The sequence below is a fragment of the Mustela putorius genome, unplaced genomic scaffold (genome assembly GCF_011764305.1).
Source record: "Mustela putorius furo isolate JIRA1106 unplaced genomic scaffold, ASM1176430v1.1 tig00537350_pilon_pilon_pilon, whole genome shotgun sequence".
NCBI lineage: Eukaryota > Metazoa > Chordata > Mammalia > Carnivora > Mustelidae > Mustela > Mustela putorius.
In genome coordinates this window covers 10090585-10117486 of record NW_025422471.1, presented here as the reverse complement: position 1 = coordinate 10117486, position 26902 = coordinate 10090585, and the positions used below count along the sequence as shown (strand labels likewise).

Below are 26902 nucleotides of genomic sequence, written 5' to 3'. Positions count from 1 at the left end.
GTAACCACAATATCCCGTTTAACTATAAAGAAATTCCATTCTTCCCCTAATGAATTTTTACTATCTATAAAAACGAACCAAGAGGATTTTATTCTACATATATGAATATTGCAACCACTTCTGTTTACTCTGAAAATGAAAGAATGACACTGTAAGAATATACTTATATTTCTAATACATATATGTATAATCAAAAGAGGATTTCAGAGAAAAGTACAAATGTGAGGACAGGAAAACGGAAAAGGCAGTACATGAATGTTCAGCACTTATGATAAAACGTCAGCAGAAACTAGAGCTTAACATTTTTTTAAAGTACCCTTACGTCTCTTTATTAATTTAAACTTTATCACAAATACATAACTGCATTCTGTTGCAATCCCCTTAAGTCATCTTGTTAAATTTTGTCACAACATGTGTTACTGTAGTTCTACACTTTTACCTTTGCACTTTGTAGTATGTAGCAGAGCAACATAATTAACCACTGCTAGGTAGTGTTTACGTTAGTTCTCAAAAGGTTAAGAAGCTGATTATAGCTAAAATCAGCTTTGCCTGAGGCTTCAGGGGCTCTGTGTAATCAAATTAGACAAGCAGGGCACAGTGTCACCTAACACAAACCAGTGGCACTTTCTTCTTTCCTCTGACCCCCCCCCCCTTTTATTAAGCGAACAACTCATGCTTTGTGCTTTTACCAGATAATTTAAAAAGACTTGTTTCTAATAAATTTGGCATGCAATCTCATAAGATATCTACCTGTTTAAAAGTAATGAGAGAAGTACAGCAAATTTTGAAAAAAAAAAAGGCTGATAAAAAATGTTGATAAAAGAAATCCAAATTTGGGGAGATTGAGATGTTATACAAAAAGTGTCTTCCTAAAAGGCAGGTGACAACATGATCACTTATACATGATATTAAGGATGTCTCCCAGCTTTAGACAGACTGTCAGCTTTGTTCTACAGAAAACCACACAATGGTTTATCTGCTTCCAAGAGAACTCAGAGAACCTTATAAACCTGATAGATAAAGCACTGGCATTTCTGAGAAACCATGGCTAACCCACTCTGCTGAGTTATCGCTCCTCCTCCCTCCATCTCTACTCTTTGAAGTCAGGCAAGGTGAACTGTATAATGGACGAACTTAAGGAGGGGGTTTCATAAGATAAGGAGAAGAGCAATGAGCCCTAGTTCACAGACTCCTTTTCCACATGGTTCTATATTTAAATGCAGTAAGACGAATTAGACAAATCCAAATCCTTGCTGCCTTTGAGCCTAAAGAGAACAAAAGCATGAACACTAAAGAGATATTTAAAAAGAGAGGAATGGCAAATGTAAATAAAAATCTAGAATCTCATTCTTAACAAAATTTGTGAATCATTATTAAAACAATAAGTAACACTTGTTACATCTTTGTCTTTTTTACATTTGACTATGAACTTTCAGTTCAAATCTTACATATTTATTACTTTGCTTGAAACACATAAACAAAATGAATGTAAACATCCTACAAATGAGTGATGAGGATAAAATGAATTTTGCTAATGATTTATTCTGGGCAATAAAATAAAAACTTGTTATTTTAATTGATTAAGTCATAAAGAGTTCCCGGAGAAGTCAAATCTTGCTATTTGCACAGTCAGACAATTTCTGCTAATCCAGCAGTACTTAGCAAATTCACATGTGGTTAGATTGTCTTGCCATAGCTGTATATCACATTTCTGTGCTGCAAGCTGTGCAAAAAAAAAATCAATATGCCAAGTTTAACAAAAGGACAGGAAACATGATGTTCTCCTATATTTTCAATGAACCTCAAATGACTCTGCTGTTCATACTCAGTGCAATTTATGGCAGAGAAATGTATTCTTCAATGAAAAAAAAACTACAATGGAATGAATTATATAAATTCAGAGTCGAAGTTCCACCTTATTCCATAATAACAATTTATTTAGAGGATTCTGGCATTTCTCCTTCAATGTGCACAGTACAATCAGCCATTCATGAGGCAGTTTTTTTTTTTTTTAATAAAGGCTAAAGTAAATTCTGTAGACCAAAGAAATATATACTATCTAATGGTAATAGCTTGATATATGTATTTAATTTAGGTTTTGGAGACTTTTTTTGAATGTCTCTTTTCACATGTGAAACACAGGATGAGATCTTATCTATTGAGCAACTGCTTTAAATTATAACATTTTAAGGAAAAAAAAAATCCCAATGGATCCCTAGAGACTGCATTGGTTAATTGATTCTAGATTTTTACGTCTTCTTTTACTACTGCAGAAGTAGAAGGAGATTAGTAGGAAAATGTTGAGAATGAAGTAGGAGTGGTCACGACCAACGGGTCAGCACAGAGCAGTGCCTCTCCTGCCTTCTTAACTCAGTGATGTGGAACTAAGTGTGGCAAAACAACCAGGAACTTGGACTTCAGCCAAAGGATTCAGAACTGTTGCCACAGTGTGGTTTTTTGTTGTTGTTGTTGTTAAGGAGAGAATTAGCTTTAGGAATCATAAAAAATGCCAAACACATAGAAAAATAAGAAGGCTCAACAATCCACAGAGAAATTCACATATGAAAAATTCTTTGGTAATTTCTTTTCATTCCAAAAGCAGTAGTGAATGAATTAATGGCACTGAGCCGGGGAGAGCATGTCAGTGATCAGTACTGAAAGTATAAACTGTTACAGAAAACACATTCAGACAATTACACTTATTTCTAACTTGCAAATTAATGTGTTGTTTAGAAAATAATCTTCATTTGAAGATAAATATACCATTTGAAAGAGGATAGGCATAAAGTTCCCAACCAGAAAATAACAATATAATGATCTTAAGTGTTAAATAATACTAATGTTGTTATAAATGATCATTTCCATATATAGTTGACTCTTGAACAACATATGGGTTAGGGGTACCATTCTCCTGCACAGTTGAAAATCTGCATGTAACTTTTGACTTCCCCAAAACTTACGAATAGCCTACTGTTGACCGGAAGTCTTACTGATAACAGAAACAGTGAACGACACATATTTTGTATGTTAAATGTATTACATAGTGTATTCTTACAATATAATAAGCTAGAGAAGAAAAAAGTTACTAAAAAATCATAAGGGAAAGAAATACATTTATAGTAGTATACTCTTTTTATGTAAAAAATACATGTATATGTGTACCTATGAAGTTCAAACACCTATTGTTCAAGACTCAATTGTAATTCATATTCTTATTTCAAAATAGAGGATGTAACGTGGCTCAGAATAGTAATGTTTTTATATGGATATTCAGGAAACCCAGAATACCAGAGCTTGGGGGAAAAACATTATACCAAGGCATACAAATCATAATTTGTGTATTAAAGTAGACTCTTTAAAATCTGCAACCACAACTAATAGTCAAATACAGTGGCCATTTAGTTGTGTGGCCCTAATATATACATAATCTATTCCCAGGAAATGACAGAATTAACATTTTTGGAAAGCACTTAATTGTTTGAACAACAGCAAAAAATTAAGTAAGAGGTAAACATTTTGCTTCTGGGGAGTAAAACCACCTTAACATGTTACTGATTTTAGGTTTAAATGGCAATTCAAATTATTTTTCCACATTTTTCATCTTTGTAGATTTTATACTTTCTAGTTTCTTCTCATTTCTCTAAAGGCTCTTTGGTAGTACCTTTCTACTTTCACTAGAAAACATCTATGTGTTAATGAGATTTCCCTATCGTTTTATAGCCAATAAATGAAACCTCCAGATTCATTTCTGATATAGATGCCTGTTCTCTGCTCTTGAGGCAACATCGCCGATTCTCTCTTGGAGGCCTTTTTTTATACATCTAATCATTTCTTTAAACTCAAATGGAGGGGTCTGCCTTCATTTTTCTCAGCACTACTTAATTTCTCCAGCGTTGCTGGTATCTTCACATCTTATCTGTCCACACAGGAGATTTCCCCTTAATTTTTATATACCTCAAAATGTTGGAAACTTCACAAAATTACCCTGACTTTTCTATCATGACTATTATCTACAAGGCAGAGTAAACCAGGTGTTGTAAGCTGAAACATTAAGTGTGTTTGAACTCTCAGGCCACGAAGTATGTATTTAATTTGATCTGAATTAGGCCTCTAGAAGAGAATCTCAGAGCCAGAAAGGATCATGAAAATTATCTCCTAACTAATGTTAGAACTATGAGAGATCTAGAGAAGTTCAACATCTGCCCCAAAGCCACATACTGGTTTGTGATTTTCATCATTCTATACTCATGCTATGCTTTTTGTAGTCCCCAATTATTATACTTTTCAAAGCACAACTGGGGGGAACCATCAATTGATACATTTCCTACAGGTAAGACTTCTACCACTTTCAATCAACATATTCCTTCTAGTTCTACTGTTAAACCTTCAAAGCACTTTTTTCACCATATCTTAGTGTGACTCTAGGATCTTGTTCTAACGTGTGTAAATGCTATCTTGGTCGCAAGTTGCTGTGGCCACGTTATAACCTTGCAGAAGGTGCTTATTAAATATCCTTCCTAAGGCAAATGGAACCTGTCAAGAAGTCCATCTACTATCCATCTCAAATTCAGTAAAATCTGAACTTCTAATTTTTCTACCTGTTTTGTTCTATTCCTTTAAGTAATGCAGATATAAAATCCTTGGCTTCTATTTTTAGCACCCTAAACATCCATTTGGGTTCCCTTTCTCATTTTTCTTATGCTCACTTTTCTGAACATTTTAGAGTAGATTTCTTTCTCCCCCAACCTTCAACACTAGAAGAGAAGTGATTATTTTGTTGTTTAGTCTTATCTACCTAGGCCATCGTGCCTTTCCCCTTCCAAGTCTTTTTAAGATACCCATTTATGAATATTTCCTTTTTTTTTTTAAAGATTTTATTTATTTATTTGACAGACAGAGATCACAAGTAGGCAGAGAGGCAGGCAGAGAGAGAGAGGAGGAAGCAGGCTCCCTGCTGAGCAGAGAGCCTGATGCGGGGCTTGATCCCAGGACCCTGACATCATGACCTGAGCTGAAGGCAGCGGCTTAACCCACTGAGCCACCCAGGCGCCCCCCCCCCCCATTTATGAATCTTTTTTTGTAAAATCCATCTAATTACTGGACTGCAGTCAGTAGCCACATGCTATTGCTATCACTTACTTTTCAATTTCATTTCCTCACATGCTTTAATTTTAAAACACAGAACGTAAGGATTGCAATAGACATCAAAGATTATTTCACCTAATTTCTACCAAAGGTAAGAATTCTTTCTATCAAATTTGCGAAAAGTGGCTATCAAGCCTTTACCCAAATGCTTCAAAAGACAGAAAGCTCACTAGTTCATAAGGCAGCCCATTCCATGTCTGACACAATATAATCATTATATTGAGCCTATTTAATGTCCATAATACACAATCAAAGCCTTTGTCATAAAGTATTCAGAACACCATTTATGATTTGAGTTTGAGAACAGCTGAATCATAAAACTTACTTGGTGCCACAACTTGAAGATCTGGACACTACCTACTAGATATCAAGAGCTGTGACTATTAAAAGAAAAACTGATGGGGTGCCTGGATGGCTGAGTCAGCTGAGCATCTGACTCTTGATCTCGGCTCAGGTCATGATCTCAGGGTCACGAGATCCAGCTGTGTGATGGGCTCTGCGCTCAGAAGTGGGAAGTCTACTAGAGATTCTCTCTCTCCCTCTGACCCACCCTCTGCATGACCTCTCTAAATAAATAAATAAATAAATAAAATCTTAAAACAAACAAACAAACAAACCCAATCTTCAGATTATGCTAGTTCTACAGTTCTCAAGAAACTGGCCTGTGTAATATTTTTGTAACTACTTGGTTATGAGTATGGGACAAGCTCAAACATTAAAGTTAATATTAAAAATTAATTAAAATATTAATTTTAATTAATAGTCAGGAAACTGTATATCTGTAAAACTCTATTTCTCTCACTAGAGAAAGCATGTGTTTCCAAAAATTATACTTCAGGCATTCTGATGGACAACCACTATTTTATTTCATTTCTTTTAACTTCAGTGATTTTCAGGGCCAACTACCAGACTCTTCTTTTAACTTTTCATTTTGTGATGCCTAATTAAAGTGGAAGGTGTATACACAATCTTACCTACATGTGGGTATTAGACTTTTGAAACACATCTAGTGAAGAACATAGTGTGAACAGTGCCCAGGACCCTGTGGTAAAAGGCACAATTTGGGGAAAAGTTGAATGAATGAGTGAGTGAGTGAATGAATAATAAACATGGCCTATTTTGCAATGGGGAAATCTTGAAGTTAAGCTAATATGCGCCTCCCCCACTCCCACCCCCAGACTGGTTTCTGAGATTGGTTGAAGGAGCAGTTTATAGTTTGATAGGTTTGAAAAAGGGGAAGGCGGGAAGAAGGGGGTGGAACCTCGCGTGGCAGCTCTAAGATGAACTGCTACTTGGGAGAAGCGGCTGGGTATGGTACCAGCTGGGACCTGTAAGTGCTACAGGCTTTGAAGTCAGTTCAGCTTTGATGTCCTCCTCTCATAGTTAATCGTAAGATAGTACGAAAGAGGGAAAAAATAAGACTTTCCAATACTGTCCTTGGTGTCATTGCTCAAGAAATCCTAGCATGAAAAGACTGGCGTCTGTGTGAACTTTAAGTAGCATCAGCCTGTTCTTTAGTTTTAAACAGTGTTAAATTATTGATACAATACTTAAACTTGTTAGTCAAGGGAAAAAGTTGTTAGTTTGGGGCAAACACAGGGATAAGGGAAAGCGAAAACATTCTTTTTTATTCTTTGAAGAGTTTATTTATTTATTTGTCGGGGAGACAGAGAGTAAGAGAGCACACAAGCAGTGGGAGCAGCAGGCACAGGAAGAATCAAGCTGCTTCCCGCTGAGCAGGGAGCCCAATGCGGGACTTGATCCCAGCATCCTGGGATCATGACCTGAGCCGAAGGCAGACGCTTAACCCACTGAGCCACCCAGGCATCCCCAGCAAAAACATTCTTAAATTTGTGATTAGAACATGTGACTCAGTTCATAAGAACAAACATATTAATGATGATTTGAGATTGTCACTATGCTAACTACTGCTTAGATGGAGTTACACATAAGTGATTCCCAACCACGAGGAACTTCACCTTCTGACTACTGATAACCCTGCCTGGCAGGAACCTCAGATGTCATCTAGTCCTGAGACTAAAGTCCAGAGAAGCTGGTTGGTTTTAGAAACAAAAGATGAAACTACCACATACACACATACATATACATTAATTAAACAAGTGACAACCAATAGATAGCATGTAGAAATAGAGGGATACGAGTATCTTGTGATTTCTTGACTAGAAGGAAAGATATGAGAATTTCACATTGAGACAGAACATTGTTTACTTCATTTCATTCATTTGTATAATACTTTTATGTATTCTGCCATATATACAAAGCACTGTTAACTATGAAAATATCTTGAAATTTCTTTAAATCAATTCACTTTTTCTCTTTGCCTAGTCCTAAGCTGGCATTCAATGGGTTTCATGTGTTATTCATACCTTTTCCAATATATGTTAGAACAAACACGTAATTACTAAATTAAAAAAAAAAACGGTTTATCTGTGAACCACTAGAAGTATGCATATAAAACACTAAGACAGAGGACTCAAGGGAAAAATATATCCTAATTATTTCTTGTAGTACTTAAATGAGAACTATGATTAAGTCTACACATTCCTTTTTTAAAAACTGTATTATGTTCAATTAGCCAACATATAGTACATTCTTTAAGTATTTAGACATTCACGTGATCTGGGATAACTTGAATTTTAAATGTTCTTTTCTTTTTTCTTTTCTTTGGGGTCATGTGGTTTAATGCCTCCCACCATAAAACTTTAGTTACTGGAAACTTCCCTAGCTTACTTCATGGATGATAAATAATCTATAGTTTAATAAAATCTATAATTACATATGATAGCAATGATAACCTGAGACCAAGATAGTGACAAAAAATTGAAAGGAAAAATGACTCCTTTTCACTCTTCATAGTGCTTGCTGTCTTGAGCTGCCTACTGCCTAAAACAAAACAAAAAAGTCACCCAAAAAAACCCTGAAAAACCCCACAAAAAATTCTAGTTTTTCTAAGTAGAAAAAAAGTATAGAAATACAGAAATCTTACAGGCATGACTTTAATAGGAAAAGGAAAAGAACGATTAAAGTTATATGGCATTCCTCCCATTTATGTCTTAGTATCACGTAATGAGATGAGAAAGAATCCAAAGCCAGACACTACAAGAGAGGGGTTAACTACACCTCATGAAAGCAAAAGGTCATTCCTCTGTTAAATTCTTATCCTTTAAGTGCATTTGAGTTGACTGTAAACATAAACAAAAGCCACTGGTGGGCAATTAAATTTGAAGAAGTGGCCCATAAAAAGCAGAATATTCAGTATGTATTGGAGTCAGTTACAGAACATCTGATTTAATAGTTAGATTTTAAGCGTTCCTCTCATAATACATGTTAAATGATCTCAACAAATCATATTCTGTATAGCAGCAAAATGACAATTTCATCCAGTCTAAGGCTGGGACGACAAGCACATTAAGGCAAATTAATCTGTAAACCTCTATCTATGTTAAAAGGTTGAAGATCTGCAGATATTTGTAACAAGAACTTTAAAATGAATCTGCCATTCCCAAAGTCATCTCACTAGACAGGAAAGAGGAACTTGGCATGTGACCAATAAATTACGAGAGAGCAACACCTCAGGGTCAGAGAGCACTGATGACTGCAACCAATCTCACCAGCTAGGGCAACAGATTAAGCCGGAGGATAGGATGCCCTACAACCTTAACCTGCTAATACCTTTACATTCTTCAGAATGACCTCTATCTGCTCTTTCATACTAGTTGTTAGTTACACTAATTACAGCTTAACTGGTATTGTTGGTACCAGTTTTTCCCTCAGAAGACATGTAGAGAAAGGTTATCTCTAAGAGCTTGAAATAACTTCAGCCAAATTCTGTTGTGCACATTAGGAGCACTTACCTCCAGTTTTGAATGGGTCTTTTATAGACATCAAAGGAAAGACACTAAAAGCAATGTGTGTTTGTGGATTCTATAAAGCATTTCATATAGGAAGCTGTAAAAATAAGAACAGTAACTTCTCCTGTGACTAGAACTTTAGAACAGTTTAAAACAAGGTAATTTATTTTTTATGTTTATTTTCAACATATAGGGGCTGGTGATTTCAAATAGAAGGAGCTGGTTGTATCTTAACCATGCTAGTAAAGTAAAAATACTTAGCCCTTGAAATCCCCTCAAAATTTATGGTTTTTAAGAAACGAATAATGAAATTTCTATCATGATCTTTTAGAACCGTTTTAAGTTCAACATTTACACTGATGTTAACCTAACATTATATGGAATTGTGCACAGATTCCAAAGCCCATTTACAAAGATTCAAATACCATCTGTGAAGCTGCAGTAAATTACCTTGTAACATTAATCTTTAAACCAGGCACTAAATCAGAACAGAAACATACCAAAGAGACTTAAGGCAAGAGAGTCATAACTGAATTATCAAGATTAATGTAAATAGTTTCACATTTAAGAGTTGCAGGTTCTCAATATTACACTGTTTTGACTTTGAATGAAATATATAAAATTATACCTCAACCCTAAAAATAAATTGCTAATATTTAAGTGACACCAGTGGTTTTTGTACATACAAAAAGAACTGTGAACATGATGGCTGAATGGTTGTATTAATCAAAGTGTGCTCTGAGTTATGAAATATGGTAACAAAATTTTGATTTTATAAAATAGACACACCAGGAATTGACTATTAACATTACAAAAATAAACTTTGTTTTACAAAAGGGAATCTTGAAGACAAACCTAGACTTCTTAAAAGATGTTGATTAACAGAATTTTCACGTAAATGAAACTCTTGGGGGGGGGGATGAACAATGATAATTGGAGTACTATGTGTCATCAGATTCAAAACGCCATTGATTTTAAGATTTGCCATTTTTCTATCTACCAATCTGAAAGAAAAAACAATGCCATTAAGCCATAACCCAATGCTTTCTTACAATACTGACTGCAAGATATAGTTGTAGTTTAGGTAGTTAAAACTGCATCTTATAATAAGTGAAATACAATATTTTATAATAAACTGACCTGTCTATCAATATACTTAATGAATATGTTTGTGTGTGTGAGAGCAATCTAATTTTGAAATCTAGTCACTATGTAATACTAAATAAATTTTACTGTATATAAAGCATTGAAAGGACATTGCCATATATTTTCTATCTTCTCTGAGGATAGAAGTGGAGAAAGAGCAACTGATATATTGGTAATTTCTGTTTGCTTGGGTAACTTACTGATTAACTAATATTCTTACTTTTTTCCACCAAGGATTTAAGGGAGATGACAAGAAGCTGGCATACAATAAAATAGTGAAATAAGAAACAGAAAAGCAGAACTGGGGAAAAGGACAAAAGCAAAGAAATTCTAAGAACTCATATTAATTTGGCTGGATATAAAAATAATTTATGAGCAACAAGATAGGTCCTCAATTTTTACATTTTAATTTAAATAACAAGGTGTAATATATTTATTTGTGAGAGTTAAGAAACAATTTTGTCATAAGTATGTAAGACTCTGCTAATCTCAAACAATTGCTATAAAACAGAGTATTATAGTCTTTTATTTTGTGCTAAAAGATAGCTACTATATAAAGTATAACCAAGACAGCAATTAAATACTGAAGAAAATAACCCCCCAATACCATAAGCTCTCCCTTGAAAAGATTAATTTGATTGTAACAATGGCTAAAGTAGGATTAATATGAAGAACTAGTAGACTAAGTCTCTGTATGTGCAGTGTTAAAACTGTTTGATGGTGGGGTGCCTAGGTGGCTCAGTTGGTTAAGTGTGACTCTTGCTTTTGGCTCAAGTCATGATTTCAGGGTTGTAAGACTGAGTCCTTCGTAGGGCTCTGTGCTCAGTGAGAGTTTGCTTGGGATTCTTTCCCTCTTCCTCACCTTCCCTCTCTGCCTCTCCCGCAACTGGCACACACACACTTTCTTTCAAATAAATAAACAAACTCTTAAAAACAAAAACAAAAACAAAAACAAAAAACAAACTGTTCTGTAGTATAGATACTGTTATGCTATCTTAGGCTATAAGTGGGTAAATGGGTGGGGACCACCCAGGACTTCAAAGTACTAGCTGGAATGAATACTTCTGCATAGGCCCTCCACAGAGTGGGCCACAGGTTTCATGAAGTAATTGATAAATGCGGCAAAAGGACCCAGGACATTGAATAATTAGGTCTATATTTCAAAATCACAAATGGGAAAACAATCTGCTGATGGATCAGTTCAAGTGTTTAAAATGTAGGATCCTCCCATATTTAGTTATCCTACATTTTCTTTTTTCTTTGCATCAGATGACATAAGCATCTGACTGTGGCATGTACATTTTCCAAGAAACTAGAGAAACTGATATAAGGACAACTATGATGGACATATCCCAAACCCTTCTTTGGGGAAGCTCTCCTCTTCAATTCATAGTCCTTGCCGGACCAAAAATTACAATGTCATGCTCAGCTCCAAACCCTTCAAGACATGGCTAGCCTGGGCTCACCAGTCACAGCCAGTCCTACTATTTAGTCTCTCTGGCTTCAGTGGCTACTTCATGGATCATCATAGTACCCAAGCAGGGCCAATAAGTTTTCACTAACATTCTTACCTGGATGCTAGAGACTTTTTTCTGGGATAACGCTGAACAAAAGATGATGGATGTGTTTTTATCTATGCTCCCTGTACTGGGTGAAGAAAGCCCTGTTTCAGGAAGGAAAGAATGAGGCCAATAGGCAAAGGAAAGTAGAGAAGAAGATGGAGAGAGATTTTTTTTTTAAAGATTTTATTTATTAAATAAAATAATAAATAGGCAATAATAAATAGGCAGAGATCACAAGCAGGCAGAGAGAGAGAAGGGAAAGCAGGCTCCCTGCTGAACAGAGAGCCCGATGCGGGGCTTGATCCCAGGACCCTGAGATCATGACCTGAGCCGAAAGCAGAGGCTTTAAACCACTGAGCCACCCAGGCGCCCCTGGAGAGACATTCTTAATGGCAGAGTTTGAGCCCCAATATCTAGTAGTACCAGAAGTAAAGCTATCCCTGGGTTTTTCCATTTACATGAATCAATAAATCACTTTTGTTTGTAAACAATTTGAATTGGAGTGATGCAACTTATAATGAATAAAGTCTATATTAACACAGTAATTTAAGAGAGTAGATTGTAGTCTCTTCTTTTCAACTTCTAAAAAATATAACACTGATATTCACGTGTGCATATTTGAATTTGTGTGTACGTACCTGAATCTGTGAAATAAATATATGGTAAATTTTAATAGTGGCATTTAAAAAATGTTACTAATATGTTTAGAACAGTTTCTAAAAAGGATAAGCAATCCAAAATAATTCACATTTAGTTTTTTAATATTTCAAAATAATGAAGAGAGGAGGGTAGTAGAAGAGGAGAGGAAGTTTATTCTCCTGATTATATTTTTCTAGGCACAAATAAAAGTAGCTTGCATTTGGTGAAAACATATGAGTTTTGTATTGGGGAAAAGTGGCACAGCAATGTTCTGGGAAGCAAAGGAAAGCTAGCCAAAGATGGTTTTACTATAGATAATTCCCTGAATAAACAATCCCCTCATAAACAATTGGGAGCTAGGTGCAGCTATTTTTCTTGGGTTAGAAGGCCATAGGATTGGGCAATAAATGCTTTTCCAGAATGAATTTTCATACTGCTTATACTTCAACAAGTAAACCATTTTAAAAACAGACTAGAAAATAACTGTCATCTGGCATTATGATTTGTGTGAGCTACATTCCACCTCGAGTTGAGTTATAAACAACTCCAATAAAAATATTTGAGTTCTCAGAATGACTACTTATCTTCCACTTTCTAAATATCCTTATTAAACTCCCACATAGCGCACTTTTAGAAACCTTAAGTTACTAGGCTAGCTACCTCTGGCTATTCTCTGTTGGTGGTAAGGGTCTGAAAAGGCAACGGCTCAATGGAATGTACCAAACATGAGTCTGCTACCTTAAGCAGACCTCTCAAAACAACTATTTCATCATACACACTCGGGATTTTCAGAGGTAATATATATTCATAAGAAAAAGATCTATCAATGTTGCATCCTAATAGATTTCTGGCCTGTCTTCAAAACAAAATTTGTCTGCTGAAATAACTTATGCTAAAAAGTGTCACTTGGTCTTTAAAGACAAAGCATGGGTGTCAAGACACATGCATTTATTGATGGCTCTGAAACTGGTGATTCTGCATGATTTGGGCAAAAAACCTTAGTATTCAAATTCTACACTGATACGGAAGATTCGTTTTAGGGAGTTTTGTAAGTATTACTGTATGAATGAAAACATTTCAATATTCATGGATGGAAGAAATACTGGATTTAAATAATAACTAAAGATCTATAAGTGAATTTTTTTTTTTAACAATAAAGACTGTTATGAAGCACTGCATTGTTCTTTCTGCCTTGCTAAGTACTTTTCCATGATTTTTATGAGGATTTTTTGGGCGAAGTTCTAAGAATGACTCTATATGGGAGTACAGCAATCATTTTTATTTCATATGAGAATAAATCACAGATGGATTATTTATCTTAAGTAAATTGTTTGGTATGCAAACTTAGGTACCTATTTGATCATCAGTACCATGGCAGAGAGAGTATAACAGTGTTCCAAGATAGCCAACTGGGGTTCCTAATCAAATGTATTTTGGCAAACAAAGAAAACTATGCTACTACTTAACACACTGTCTTTGGTGCCTTTCCAATAAACTTAAAGGAAACCGCTTTTTACCAAAAGTCTGGTGGAGGCAATTGACTCCAACTGAATAATAGATCAGTGGATTTGCTGATTATTAAGTTCTGTAGATTTGCTGATCCGGAGTGCCAAGGCAAACCATCAGTAAGCTTTATGTTAGTACTAAATTATTCTAGTTACCAAAAGAAAGGCCTTCAGAAGCTCAGATCTCAGCATTAAGACTTAGGCTATTTGTCATCAGTCATTATAAAAACCAGCCATACAAAGAATATTTTTTTGTCTTAACTAACAACATCAACAATAACACTGTAATTAAAGAAATTATCTATTGTGTTGTTCGTTGTCTCCTCAAGAATGATATATAAATCTTTAAATTTAAATGTTAAGAAAATATCCTGGGAAAGATACTCCATGCTCATGGATTTGAAGAACAAGTATTGTTAAAATGTCCATAATACCCAAAATGATCTACAAATTTAATGCAATCCCTATCAAAACACAGCATTTCTCACAGAACTAGAACAAACAATCTCAAAATTTATATGGAACCACAAAGACACAAACAGCCAAAGAAATCCTGAGAAAGAAAATCACAATTCCAGAATCTGGGTTATACTACAAAACTGCAGAACTCAGAACGGTATGGTACTAGTGCAAAAAGAGACACACAGATCAAAAGAACAGTATAGAAAGCCCAGAAACAAACCCATGACTCTATGGTAAATTAATCTTTGACAGAGAAGGCAAGGACATGCAATGGGAAAAAGTCTCTTCAATAAATAGTGTTGGGAAAACTGGACAAATACATGCAAAAGAATGAAACTGGACCACTTTCTTTCACCATACACAAAAATTAACTCAAAATGGATTAAAGACCTAAATATGAGCCCTGAAACTATAAAAATCCTAGAAGAGAACACAGGCAGTAATTTCTCTGATACCAGCTCTAGCAATATCTTTCCAGGTATGTCTGAGGGAAGGGAAACAAAAGCGAAAATAAACTATTGGGACACCATGAAAATAAAAAGCTTCTGCACAGCAAACAAAACATTTAACAAAACTAAAAGACAACCTAGTGAATGGGAGAAGATATTTGCAAATGACATGTTCGATAAAAGGCTAGTATCCAAAATCTATAAAGAACTTATAAAACTCAACAGCCCCCAAAATAATCCAATTTAAAAATGGGCAGAAGAAATGAGCAGACATTCCTCCAAAAATGTCATTTGAATGGTGAGCATACACATGAAAAGATGCTCAGTATCACTCAATATCACAAATCAAAACCATAATGATATATCACTTTATATCTGTCAGAATGACTAAACTCAAAAACACAAGAAACAATTGTTGGTGAGGATATGGAGAAAAAAGAACCCTCATGGACTGTTGGCGGTAATGCAAACTGGTGTAGTCAATGTGGAAGACAATACGGAAGTTCCTCAAAAAATTAAAAGCAGAATTACCATATGAACCAGTACTTCCACTCCTGGGTTTATACCCAAAGAATATGAAAACACTAACTCAAAAGGATATATGCACTATTATGTTTACTGCAGCATTATTTACAAGAGCCAAATTAAGGAAGCAGCCCAAGTTCCCACTGACAGAGAAGAAATGGTATACATGCATATTTTCTAACCACACACTATGAAACTTGAAATCGACCATGAGAAAAAAATTTGGAAAGACCACAAATACATGGAGGTTAAAGAATACTCTACTAAGTAATGAGGGGGTCAACCAGGTAATTAAAGGGAAAAAAAAATACAGGAGAAGAAATGAAAATGAAAATGTGATGGTCCAAAACCTTTGGGATGAAACAAAAAATGGTTCCAGGAGGGAAGTATATAGCAAGAGAGGCCTACTACAAGCAGCAAGAAAAATCTCCAACACAAAACCTAACACCTAAAGGAGCCAGAAAAAGAACAACAAATGAAGCCTAAAGGCAGCAGAAGAAGGGAAATAATAAAGATTAGAGCAGCAATAATGAAGTAAAAACAACAACAACAAAATAGAACAGATAAATGAAACTAGGAGCTGATTCTTCAAAATAATTAGCAAAACTGATAGCCCCTAGTCAGACTTACCAAAAAGAAAAGAGAAAGGACCCAAATAAATAAAATCATTTATGAGAGGAGAGATTACAACCAACACCACAGAAATGCAAACAACTATAAGGGAATATTATGAAAAGTTATATTCCAACAAGTTGGGCAATCTGAAGAAATGCATAAATTGCTAAAAACATATAAACTACCAAAACTGAAACAGGAAGAAATAGAAAATTTGAACAGACCCATACTAGCAAAGAAACTGAATCAGGAATCAAAAATCTCCCACCAAAAAAATCCCAGGGCCAGATGGCTTCCAAGGGGAATTTTACCAAACATTTAAAGAAGAGTTAATACCTATTTTTCATAAACTGTTCCAAAAGAAAGAAATAGAAGGAAAACTTCCAAACTCATTCTATGGGGCCAGCATTACCTTGATTCCAAAACTGGACAGACCCCACTAAAAAAGAGAATTATAGGCCACTATCTCTGATGCACATGGATATAAAAATTCTCAACAAAATACCAGCAAACTGAATTTAACAGTACATAAAAGAATCATTGACCATGATCAAGTAGGATTTATTCCTGGGCTGCAAGGGTGGTTCAATATATGCAAATCAGTAGTCATGAACCACATTAATAAAAAAAAGGATAAGAACATATAATCCTCTCAACAGATGCAGTTAAAACATCTGAGAAAGCACAATATCCAGTCCTTCTCTCTCTCATTTTTTTTAGTTTTAGTGTGTTTTTTCTCCCTGTCTTTTTTTTTAAATTAACATATAATGTATTATTTGACCCAGGTGTACAGATCTGTGAATCATCAGGCTTAGAAACTGCAAAGCACTCACCATGGCACATACCCGCACCAATGTTTATAACCCAACAACCCTATCTCTACCCTTCTAACCCCCGAGCAATCCTGAGTTTGTTTCATGAGATTAAGAGTCTCTTATGGTTTGTCTCCCTCCTGATCCCATCTTGTTTCATTTTTTCCCTCCCTACCCCTCATGACCCCCTGCCCTGCCTCTGAAATTCCTCGTATTAGAAAGGTCATATGATAGTTGTCTTTCTCTGATTGACTTATTTCACTTAGCATGATACCCTCTAGTTTCATCCACGTTATTGTAAATGGCAAGATTTCATTTCTTTTGATGGCTGCATAGAATTCCATTGTATATATATGCCACATCTTATTACTACCATATTATTCATCTGTTGGTTGACATCTGGGCTCTTTCCAAAGTTTGCCTATTGTGGACGTTGCTTCTATAAACATTTGGGTGCACATGCCCCTTTGGATCACTACATTTGTATCTTTAGACACCCTCAACAGAGTAGGGATAGAGGACACACCACACCTCAACATCATAAAGGGATAGAGGGATAGAGAAAGGGATATAGGGATAGAGAACACACCTTAACATTATTAAGATCATATACGAAAGACCCTCAGCTTATATCCTTGGTGGGGAAAAACTGACAGCTTTTCCTCTATGGTCAGTAACAAGACAGGGATATCTACCCTCACCACTCTTATATAACACAGTACTGGAAGTCTGTACTGAAACCTCAGCAATCAGACAACAAAAAGAAATAAAAGGCATCCAAATCAGCAAGGAAGAAGTCAAACTTTCACTATTTATAACTGACATGAAGAGACATTTCTCCAAAGAAGACATCCAGACGGTCAAGAGACACATGAAAAGATGCTCAACATCATTCAGCATCAGGGAAATGCAAACCAAAACAACAATGAGATAACACCTCACATTTGTCAGAATAAAGAATACAGGAAACAAAAAACAGAATATAGGAAACAAAAGATGTTGGTGAGGATGTGGAGAAAGGGGAACCCTCTTGCACTGCTGGTGGGAATGCAAACTGGTAGAGCCACTCTGGAAAACAGTAGGAAGGTTCCTCAAAAGGTTGAAAATAGAACCACCCTATAATCCAGCAATTTGAAGTATTATGTATTTACCCAAAAGGATACAAAAATACAGATTTGAAGGGGTACATGCCACCCCACTGGTTTTTTGTTTGTTTGTTTGTTTTGTTTTGTTTTAAAAGATTTTATTTATTTATTTGACAGACAGAGATCACAAGCAGGCAGAGAGAGAGGAGAAAGCAGGCTCCCTGCGGAGCAGAGAGCCTGATGTGGGGCTCAATCCCAGGACCCTGGGATCATGACCTGAGTCGAAGGCAGAGGCTTTAACCCACTGAGCCACCCAGGCGCCCCACTCCACTGTTTACAGAAGCATTATCAACAATAGCCAAATTATAGAAAAGTCCAAATGTCCATCAACTGATGAATGGATAAAGAAGAGGTAGTACATATATACAATGGAATATTACCCAGCCACCAAAAAGAATGAAATCTTCCTATTTGCAACCATGTCGATGGAACTAGAATGTAATATGTTAAGCAAAATAAGTTAAGAAAGACAAATACTGGACAATTTCACTTGAATGTGGAATTTAAGAAACAAAACAGATGAACATAGGGGAAAGAAAAGATAGAGAGAGGCAAAGCATAAAACAGACTCTTAACTATAGAGAACAAACTGAAGGTTGCTGGAGGGAAGGCGGGAGGGGGGATAGGCTAAATGGGTCATGGGGATTAAGGAGGGCACTTGCGATGAGCAAGTATATGCAAGTAATCAATCAGTAAGTTTTACATCCGAAACTAATATTGCACTGTATGTTAATTAACTAGAATTTAAATAAGAACCTGAAACCAGAAAAAGAGAAGTGGTATATACATCCAATGGAATATTATTCAGCTATAAAAAAGAATGAAATCTTGCCATTTGCAAAAACATAGATGGAGCTAGGGAGTGTAACACTAAGCTAAATAAGCCAAACAGAGAAAAAAAAAATACAGTATGATTTCACTCATATGTGTAATTTAACAAACAAAAAAAATGAACAAAGGAAGAAAGACAAACCAAAAAGCACTGTTTTTTAAAAGATTTTGTTTATTCATTTGACAGAAAGAGAGAGAGAGAGAGAGAGTGAGAACAAGCAAGGGGAGTGGCAGGCAGAGGGAGGGGGAGAAACAGACTCTGCTGAGCAGGGAGCCCAATGGGGGTTCTGTTCCAGGACCCTGGGATCATGACATGAGCCAAAGATAGATGCTTAACCGACTGAGCCACCCAGGTGCCCCCCAAGAAATAGATTCTTAACTACTGAGAACAAACTGGTGGTTACCAGAGGGGAGGTGAGTGGGGGAGATAGGTGAAGTAGGTGGAGGGGATTAAGAGCACACTTACGACAAGCCTGAGTGATGTATAGAATTGGTGAATCACTATACAGTACACCTGAAACTGATTTTGTATTTTGTATTTTGTCTAATATTACATGATTACATACATGTAATATTGTATGTGAACTATACTGGAATAAAAAAAAATAAAATAAAGTGTTTCTCCTAATACATTCTGGAAGATTCATGTAATCATCTTCATGTACTGAGAACTATGTAACTTATTTGCTAAGGCTGCCAGGATTTTAACCACTGCATTTAACTCTCAATTGTAGTAACTAATCATAGCCTAGATTTTTAGTCAAAACAAACTCTTTTCACTTTTTCTGTCATTCCTGACTTTTGGTCATTTCCATGTAACAGCTGCTCAAGTTGTCCTGGCTCTTCATAATGTTCCCAGATATCCCTCAGTGAGTTCTGTGCTCTTTTCTCTGTGCTGTTCTTTCGCCCATTCCTCTATCACTGGCCACCTGGTGAGATGATCATTGGCTTCCTCACTTCTCTCCTCTATTTAGACTCTGTGCTCCTTGTTCTAATTCTGAATCTTCAGTGCTTGCCCCTGAACAGGTGCTTGGTAGATACTCTGCCACTGAGGGAGTACAGATGTACATTTCATTCATTCAGGAGAATGTGAGAATGTTTACCCTGGAGGAAGGGCGGGAGTGAGTTTGTGGGCCACAGCAAGGAAGTTGGTTAGACGGCCAAAAGCTGCTACCCTGGTTGTAATCTTTTACTTGTCACCTTTGATCTACAGAGCTCGTATTTTATGTAATGTGTTTGTATGAATATTAGCACATACATGCACATGTTTTTAGAACAGTGAGACAAGAAATCATTGCTCTATCTATACTTTCAAAATTTAATAGTATTTGCAAGACTATGAAAATATGTGGTCAGATAATGTATTTAAATGCATATGCATATTTGTGATTAGGACAGATGGAGTTTTACGGGTGAGTCTTTGAATGTACATGGACAGAAGCATGCTAAAGATCTAAAAGATGTTCTACTGAATACATGGAATTGTTATTGTCCTCATTAAAACAATGATAGAAAATCTATACTTGCTTTTTAGTAGAAAGTGGTATTCCATTTATATGTGATTTTATTTCAACTGCAGTATCACTGGATCAACTGTGAGAAAATATTTAAATCTCACAAATTCAAGTACCTTCTGTTTCCTAAATGTTCACATGGTGTATCTGGTGCACAGAGAATGTTCACCAAATAAATTGTTTACTGACTAATGCAAGAAACTCAGTTTAAAAATAAAAATGATACAATTTTTTATGGAGTGTGCCATTTTTGGAAACTCAAATAAAAAGGATAAAGATTCTTTCACTTCTCATTTAAAAGCGTAACATTTTTGTTAGTATTTTACTTAAAATTTCTTGGCCCAGAAGACAAAAATTTATGGCTTTAGATTAACTACTCTAATGATGTGACAGAGAAACAGCAAAATATTCTTTCCTACCTATGGTGTTGGTGTGATTGCCTCTTCAGGAGAACACAATAAATTCCTGCATGATAAGTCTCTTCCCACTTCTCCTCTTTAGTTAAAATCTCAAAGGTAATACATATTTACAATCAGACAAGTACCATAAAAATATGTGTGAAATGAGGTAATAATCTATAGTACTTGCATGTACTTAATGACTTATTATTACAGAAAGAATGATTTACATTTCATGTACTGAGAAAACCTACTCGGTGTCTACTTAGATTTAGCAGTAGTCTTAAAACTATTTACAAAAACAATCAGTGTCTAAATACTTGCTATCAGCTGTTTCAGCTCTGCTTTTCATAAATATTACACAATCATAACAAATTAAAGGCAAGTCACTTGACTGTCCTGTTAAATTAGCTTCATGAAATTAGTGGCTGACAATGCTTAGTGGAAAGTGACAGGGCTTTCTCAATAGGTTCACAAATCAATTTTTTTGTTTGGAGAGTAAGAATCATATCTTTATCAAAATATCCAAAATTTTCTCCTTCCTTCTTCCTTCCCTCCCTCCCTCCGTTCCTCCCTTCCTTTCCCCTCCCTTCTCCTTCCCCTTCTGTTCCCTTCCCTTCCTTTAAAACCAACCAGCACTGGAAGCAAAAAATATCCACAATTTTCATCCCAAGATAAGGCCTCTCAAACTCACTGGTAAGAGTACAGTTGTTCTCCTAAAATAGATAAAAATAAGTAGCTACTGTAATTTTTCAGCCCACAAAGTCACTGGTTGGGATGGAAGAAATATGATTTTTCCTGAAGCGTCCCTGAGACGGGGGCCTTGGAATGGTGATACTGCTTCAGTGAATGGCCTGGAGACAGGATACAGATCTGGGACTACTTGACTCTATGGCTACTGCTCTTTCCTTTCTATCACATCATCTCTTATTTAACTCCTTTGTAGGAAAAAAATAAACCAGTCTCTTTGCCTTCCTATACCTCCCCGACAATTCACACTGACATTTTCTCTCTACCAGGAGTGGTGGTGCTATGCGTTGAAACATGTCCTGCTGAAATTTATATTTTGAAGGTTTGACCCCCAGTATCCCAGAATGTGATCTTATTTGGAGACAGGGCCTCTACAGAGGTAATTAAATAAATGACTTTATTAGGGTGGGTCCCATTCCAATATGGCTGCTATCCTTATAAAAATGGGAAATATGGATGCAGAGACAAGCCAAGGAGAGAGGTCTGAAACAGATTCTCCAGCCCTCAGAAAGAACCAAACCTGCCCATCCCTGGATCAGACTCAGACTTTGAATCTCCAGAACTGTGAGACAATAAATTTCTGTTCCTTAAGCCACCCAATCTGTGGTACTTTGCCACAGCAGCCCCAGCAAACGAATACAGTAGGTTTTGGACCAAAAAGGTAAAGGGTATGGACATCTTATAGTAGGTATACAGGCAGAACAGGGCTACATTTGGGAGAAACAGCACATCAGAAAGGAAAGGTTAAATGGGAATCACAGTACGAAGACCAGTGTCACCCTACTTTCTCCTTCCCTATAATTTGTCTCCTCATAGCCCCCGTATTCAATCTGTGGTGCACTGTTTTGTTCTAGTTCATGGAGATTCATACAATTATTATGGACTGGAAATAACTTCGGAGACCATTCCTTTTGATTATTTAACCCTGTAGGGGTTTCAAAGTCTTCATCTGTATCTTTTGAGTCAAAACCCTATCATCTGTTCCTTTACCTAGTTGTCACTTGACAGCTGAGGAAATGGGACTACATAACTGTTTTCCAATTATAACAAATTTTGAGAATCATTTCCCAATATCAGAGAGTAAGGTTTCTGGCAACTGAGACTACTGTCTCTACTTTTTCTTTTTTCTATTTATTCAGTTTTGGCTATAAATCATTGAGCACCTACTATGGGAAAGTTTTTAAGATGCAAAGGAAGGATTTATGAGATAAAAATAAAGCACAGACAATGTACAGTGGCAACACAATGGAGAAAAAAAATTATTACTTTCTAGAGAAGGAGAGAGAAGGGGAGGGGCAGAGGGAAAGAGAGAATCTTAAGCAGACTCCATGCCCAAATGGAGTTGGAGTCTGACGTGGGGCTCTTTCTCACAACCCTGAGACCATGACCTGAGAGAAATCAAGAATCAGATGCTTACTCCACTGAGCCACCCAGGTGCCCCTGGTGAGACAAATTATTGAGTGTCTACTGCATAAAAGGGAAGTCCTAGGGGTTTCTTTTTATATTACCTAATTTTATGCTTTTATCAACTCTCTCATATTTTGTGGGTAACCACATTCTAGACAGATTCTATAGATGAGAAACTGGGTTGAAAGAAGTAACTCATTCAAAGTAAAACAGACCATAGGTTACTGAGCTGGGATTTTAATATGGGAATGCCTGTGTCCCAAACTCTGCCTTGGTTATAGGACCACACTTCTCTGCAGATAGGTCCCTCTGGTTTAGAGTACTTGTCAACACTGATGTTGTCAGAGGAAATACTTGCATATTATAAAAGGATTATAAACATCAATCTAAATTAAGACACCCCCTGACCTGATAACCCATGGTATTTATTATGAGTTATAATTATATGTTTATTTCCTTAATATAGATGTCTAACCATACTTTAAGCTCCATGAAGGTCAGGATGGGCCCTTTTTTGGTCACTACTGCATCTTAGCACCCAGGACACTACATGTTATAAAAGGCATTCATTCATTAATATTTGCTGACAGAGTATGTTAATGATAATTAAATCCAGCTGAAATTTTAATTGGGCTGGTGCTAAGAGCCGAACTGTTTCCCCACAAAAATTTATACATTTAAGTCCTAACCTGCAGTACCCTCGAATGTGACCTTATTTAGAGATATTTACAGTGACAATTAAGTTAAAATGAGATCATCAGGGTAGGCCCATAATCCAATGATTGGTGTTCTTAAGAGAAGAACATATCTGGACACAGATATGTACACAAGGAAGATAATGGGAAGACACAGGGAGAAGGCCACCATCTATAAGCCTAATATAGATCCCTCCCTCACAGCCCTGAGAAGGAATCAACTTTGCCCACATCTTGATCACAGCCTTCTAGCCTCCAGAATGATGAAAAAAAAAAAAATTCTGTTCTTTAAGCTCCCCAACTGTTGAGTACTTGTTATGGCAACCTTAGCAAACTAATAAATGGTATATTGAAACAAACTGTTTTTCAATAAAAAGATATATATGAAGATTTGTCCACTACTCAGTCAATAGTATTCAAAGTTTTACAGCTGTTCTAGGAACATTATCATCCATTCTAAGATAATAAATCAACTTGAAGCATCTTATACACCACCCTGGTCATTGCATCAAAATCTAAAAGAAGGTCTACATCACGCATCCTGAGAGAAAGATTATTATTAATAATATATTAATAATTAATTATAATGATTAATAATAATTAATTAATAATCTAAGATAAATTTTAAATTATTTAAAATATTAAACAGGCACTCTTTTGAAGAAGATGTGGCAGAGCAGGTTGTACAGTATTAGAAGTGAATATTGAATCCGAGATGTAGTGAATTCTTGGGAAGTCCTCAATTTTTCCTTTTCCAACCCGAGGTATTTGGCAGGCAGTCAGTAGAAGAGTCAACAGTATTAAGTGGAGTTGGTTTGTACTTCATAATTTTGTTGGAAACTGGGGGATAAATGCCCAAGAAGCCCAAGTTCAATGCCCATGTAGCTCATTTTGCCTTTAGCAGAATTCACAGCAGGATTCCTAGCTAAAGTAAGATGGCAGGGCAGCAGCCCAACAGACCAACATGTTGCACTGTTTTCTGAAGACAGCTCTGTAGGTAAATCACAAGGGCTCTTCAACAGCTTCTTGTCAAGCTTCTCTTCACTGGTGTAATTATGATAATGCTAATGCTTTGTTTTAAGGATTTTACTGGGTAACTGGGGTAGATTCATTTCATGACAGTTCATCTTTCAACTGGCTGGCGCTGTAATCACAGGAACTGACCCTGCCTTGAAACCTAGAAACCTATAGGTCCATTCTGTTTCTCCAAATATGTTAAGTAAGGAGGATTCTACTTGGATAAAAACCAGAATTTTGATATTTTCAAATGGTTTTTAAAATTGAAAAGTAAACATTCAGAAACACGAAAATGATTTGGGTTTATATTATATTCTAAATATGGGTTAACACCACTGAGGTATATAAACACACTAATTGTAATTGTAAATTACCATGTTGTGCAGGAAAACAGACATATGGCAGGTGTCTTCACTCACTGAGCTACACCACAGCTCTTTAACATTAATGGGCATCTGATTTAAAACAAAAAACAGAAAACACCTAATTTTTAGCAATGTCTCTCTAACTGATATAGTCCAATACTCCTCTGTTTAGAGAACTGCTTTTCTTTTTAAAGAAACTACAAATTATGACTAAAAATGAAAAGGTCAAATTTATTATTCCAAAATATTGCTTTATAATGAAAAAGTACCATTTTAGAGATAAAAAGACTTGAAGAATGAGTATTTTTAGGAAACCCAGATTTCCTAGCACCTTTTTTTTTTTTTTAAAGATTTTATTTATTTATTTGACAGAGAGAGAGAGATCACAAGCAGGCAGAGAGGCAGAGCAGAGAGGGGGAAGCAGGCTCCCTGCTGAGCAGAGAGGCCCAACACGGGGCTCGATCCCAGGACCCTGAGATCATGACCTGAGCCGAAGGCAGAGGCTTAACCCACTGAGCCACCCAGGTGCCCCTTCCTAGCACTTTCTTTCAGAAGCTCTTCTTAAATATTTTTACTGTGCAATATATATAGCAAAAAAATTTTATAAATTAAATCACCAATGATACTTGTTTATGTATAGATTTGTGTAACATACAAAAGGTATGTAACATAGCTTTTTCCTTAAAAAAAATCATAAAGCTTAATAAACTCTTTTGCCTCACTCAATAATCTATTCTGACCTTTGTCAAAACTGTAGCTCTATAACACAATTTTACCATTATGGTGTTTCTTGTCATTTACTTCCTCTTTGTTGAACATTTGGTTTTAACAATTTCTTATTGTTGAAAAAATGCTGTAATGATGATCCTTATTGCTAAATTTTTGTGTACACAATTATTTTCTTATAGAAATTCACTGAAGCAGAAATGATTGGCCAAAGAAAAATCACATTTTAAAAACTTCCCATATTGGGGCGCCTGGGTGGCTCAGTGGGTTAAGCCTCTGCTTTCGGCTCAGGTCATGATCTCGGGGTCCTGGGATGGAGCCCCACGTCAGCCTCTCTGCTCAGCAGGGAGCCTGCTTCTTCCTCCTCTCTCTGCCTGCCTCTCTGCCTACTTGTGATCTGTCAAATAAATAAATAAAATAATAAAAATATTAAAAATAAATAAAATATTAAAAAAATAATAAAAAAATAAAAACTTCCTATATGAATTACCAATAGCCTTTCATGAAGATTGTACCAATTCATGAATAGCCAAATTCTCGTTTCCATTATTTTTGTCCCTAAGCACCACCATACTGTTTAAATTATTGTAGTTTCATAACAGTTGGTAGGACAAGGCCACCCTAACTCTTTTCTTCAAAATTTACTTATCTTCCTAAGTTTTGGTCTTTCAGTTTACAATCACTTTGTCAGGTAATACTCTCATATTCCACTAGGATTTTATTGGAATGGCACTGTAGTTTTCACTTTCAAAACACTGTCTTACACTGATAATACAATTTTGTACTCTAAAAAAATTCATTGTGAATAGGTTCTGCTACCAAACTAATACTGTTTAGAAAGCAAGACGATTTCTGGAAGAAAGCTATAAACAAAAGTGGCTATACTGAAAAATAAATCCCATGACATAGTTTTAGTATAATAAACAAAGATATATAGTATGTATATTTTAAAAATGTGAAATTAGAGAAAATATTTAGATGCTATTTCAAGAGCAAGATAATGTTTTGGAATAAGGGAGCTTATGCTAACACTTCAAGTCTTCTCAGACAATAGACAGGAAAGGTTCTGGGAACAAGAGAAATTGTTCTTTATGATAGGAATTAATTAAAGTGTCAAGGATTGATAAAAGTATAAGAACAATAAAGGCAGTAATTAATACAACATTTGTTCCAAATTTGAAAGACTTATATAAGAAGTGATTCAGGTCCTCTATTCTATACTGAGCTAGAGATATCCAGAAAATACAGATTCAAAGAAAACTACAAATTACTTGTTAGACCAGTACTGTGTCAAGGGAAAACTCCTGAAAGTGAAGTGGCCA

At 35.8% G+C, this 26902-nt stretch overlaps 1 protein-coding gene across 5 annotated transcripts in view; it reads right to left on the bottom strand.

The window, feature by feature from the left end:
- The window catches only part of FAM172A (family with sequence similarity 172 member A), a 426343-nt gene that overhangs the window by 92710 nt on the left and 306731 nt on the right, over positions 1 to 26902 (bottom strand). The window contains exon 11 of one of the 5 annotated variants that reach the window (XM_045074533.1): positions 1540 to 1723. The exons of the other annotated variants lie outside the window; for them this stretch is intronic. Within the exon in view, the coding sequence (XP_044930468.1) occupies positions 1704 to 1723 (20 nt within the window). The 3' untranslated portion in view covers positions 1540 to 1703. Of the gene's footprint in view, positions 1 to 1539; positions 1724 to 26902 lie in introns of those variants that run through there. 5 annotated transcript variants of the gene reach the window in all.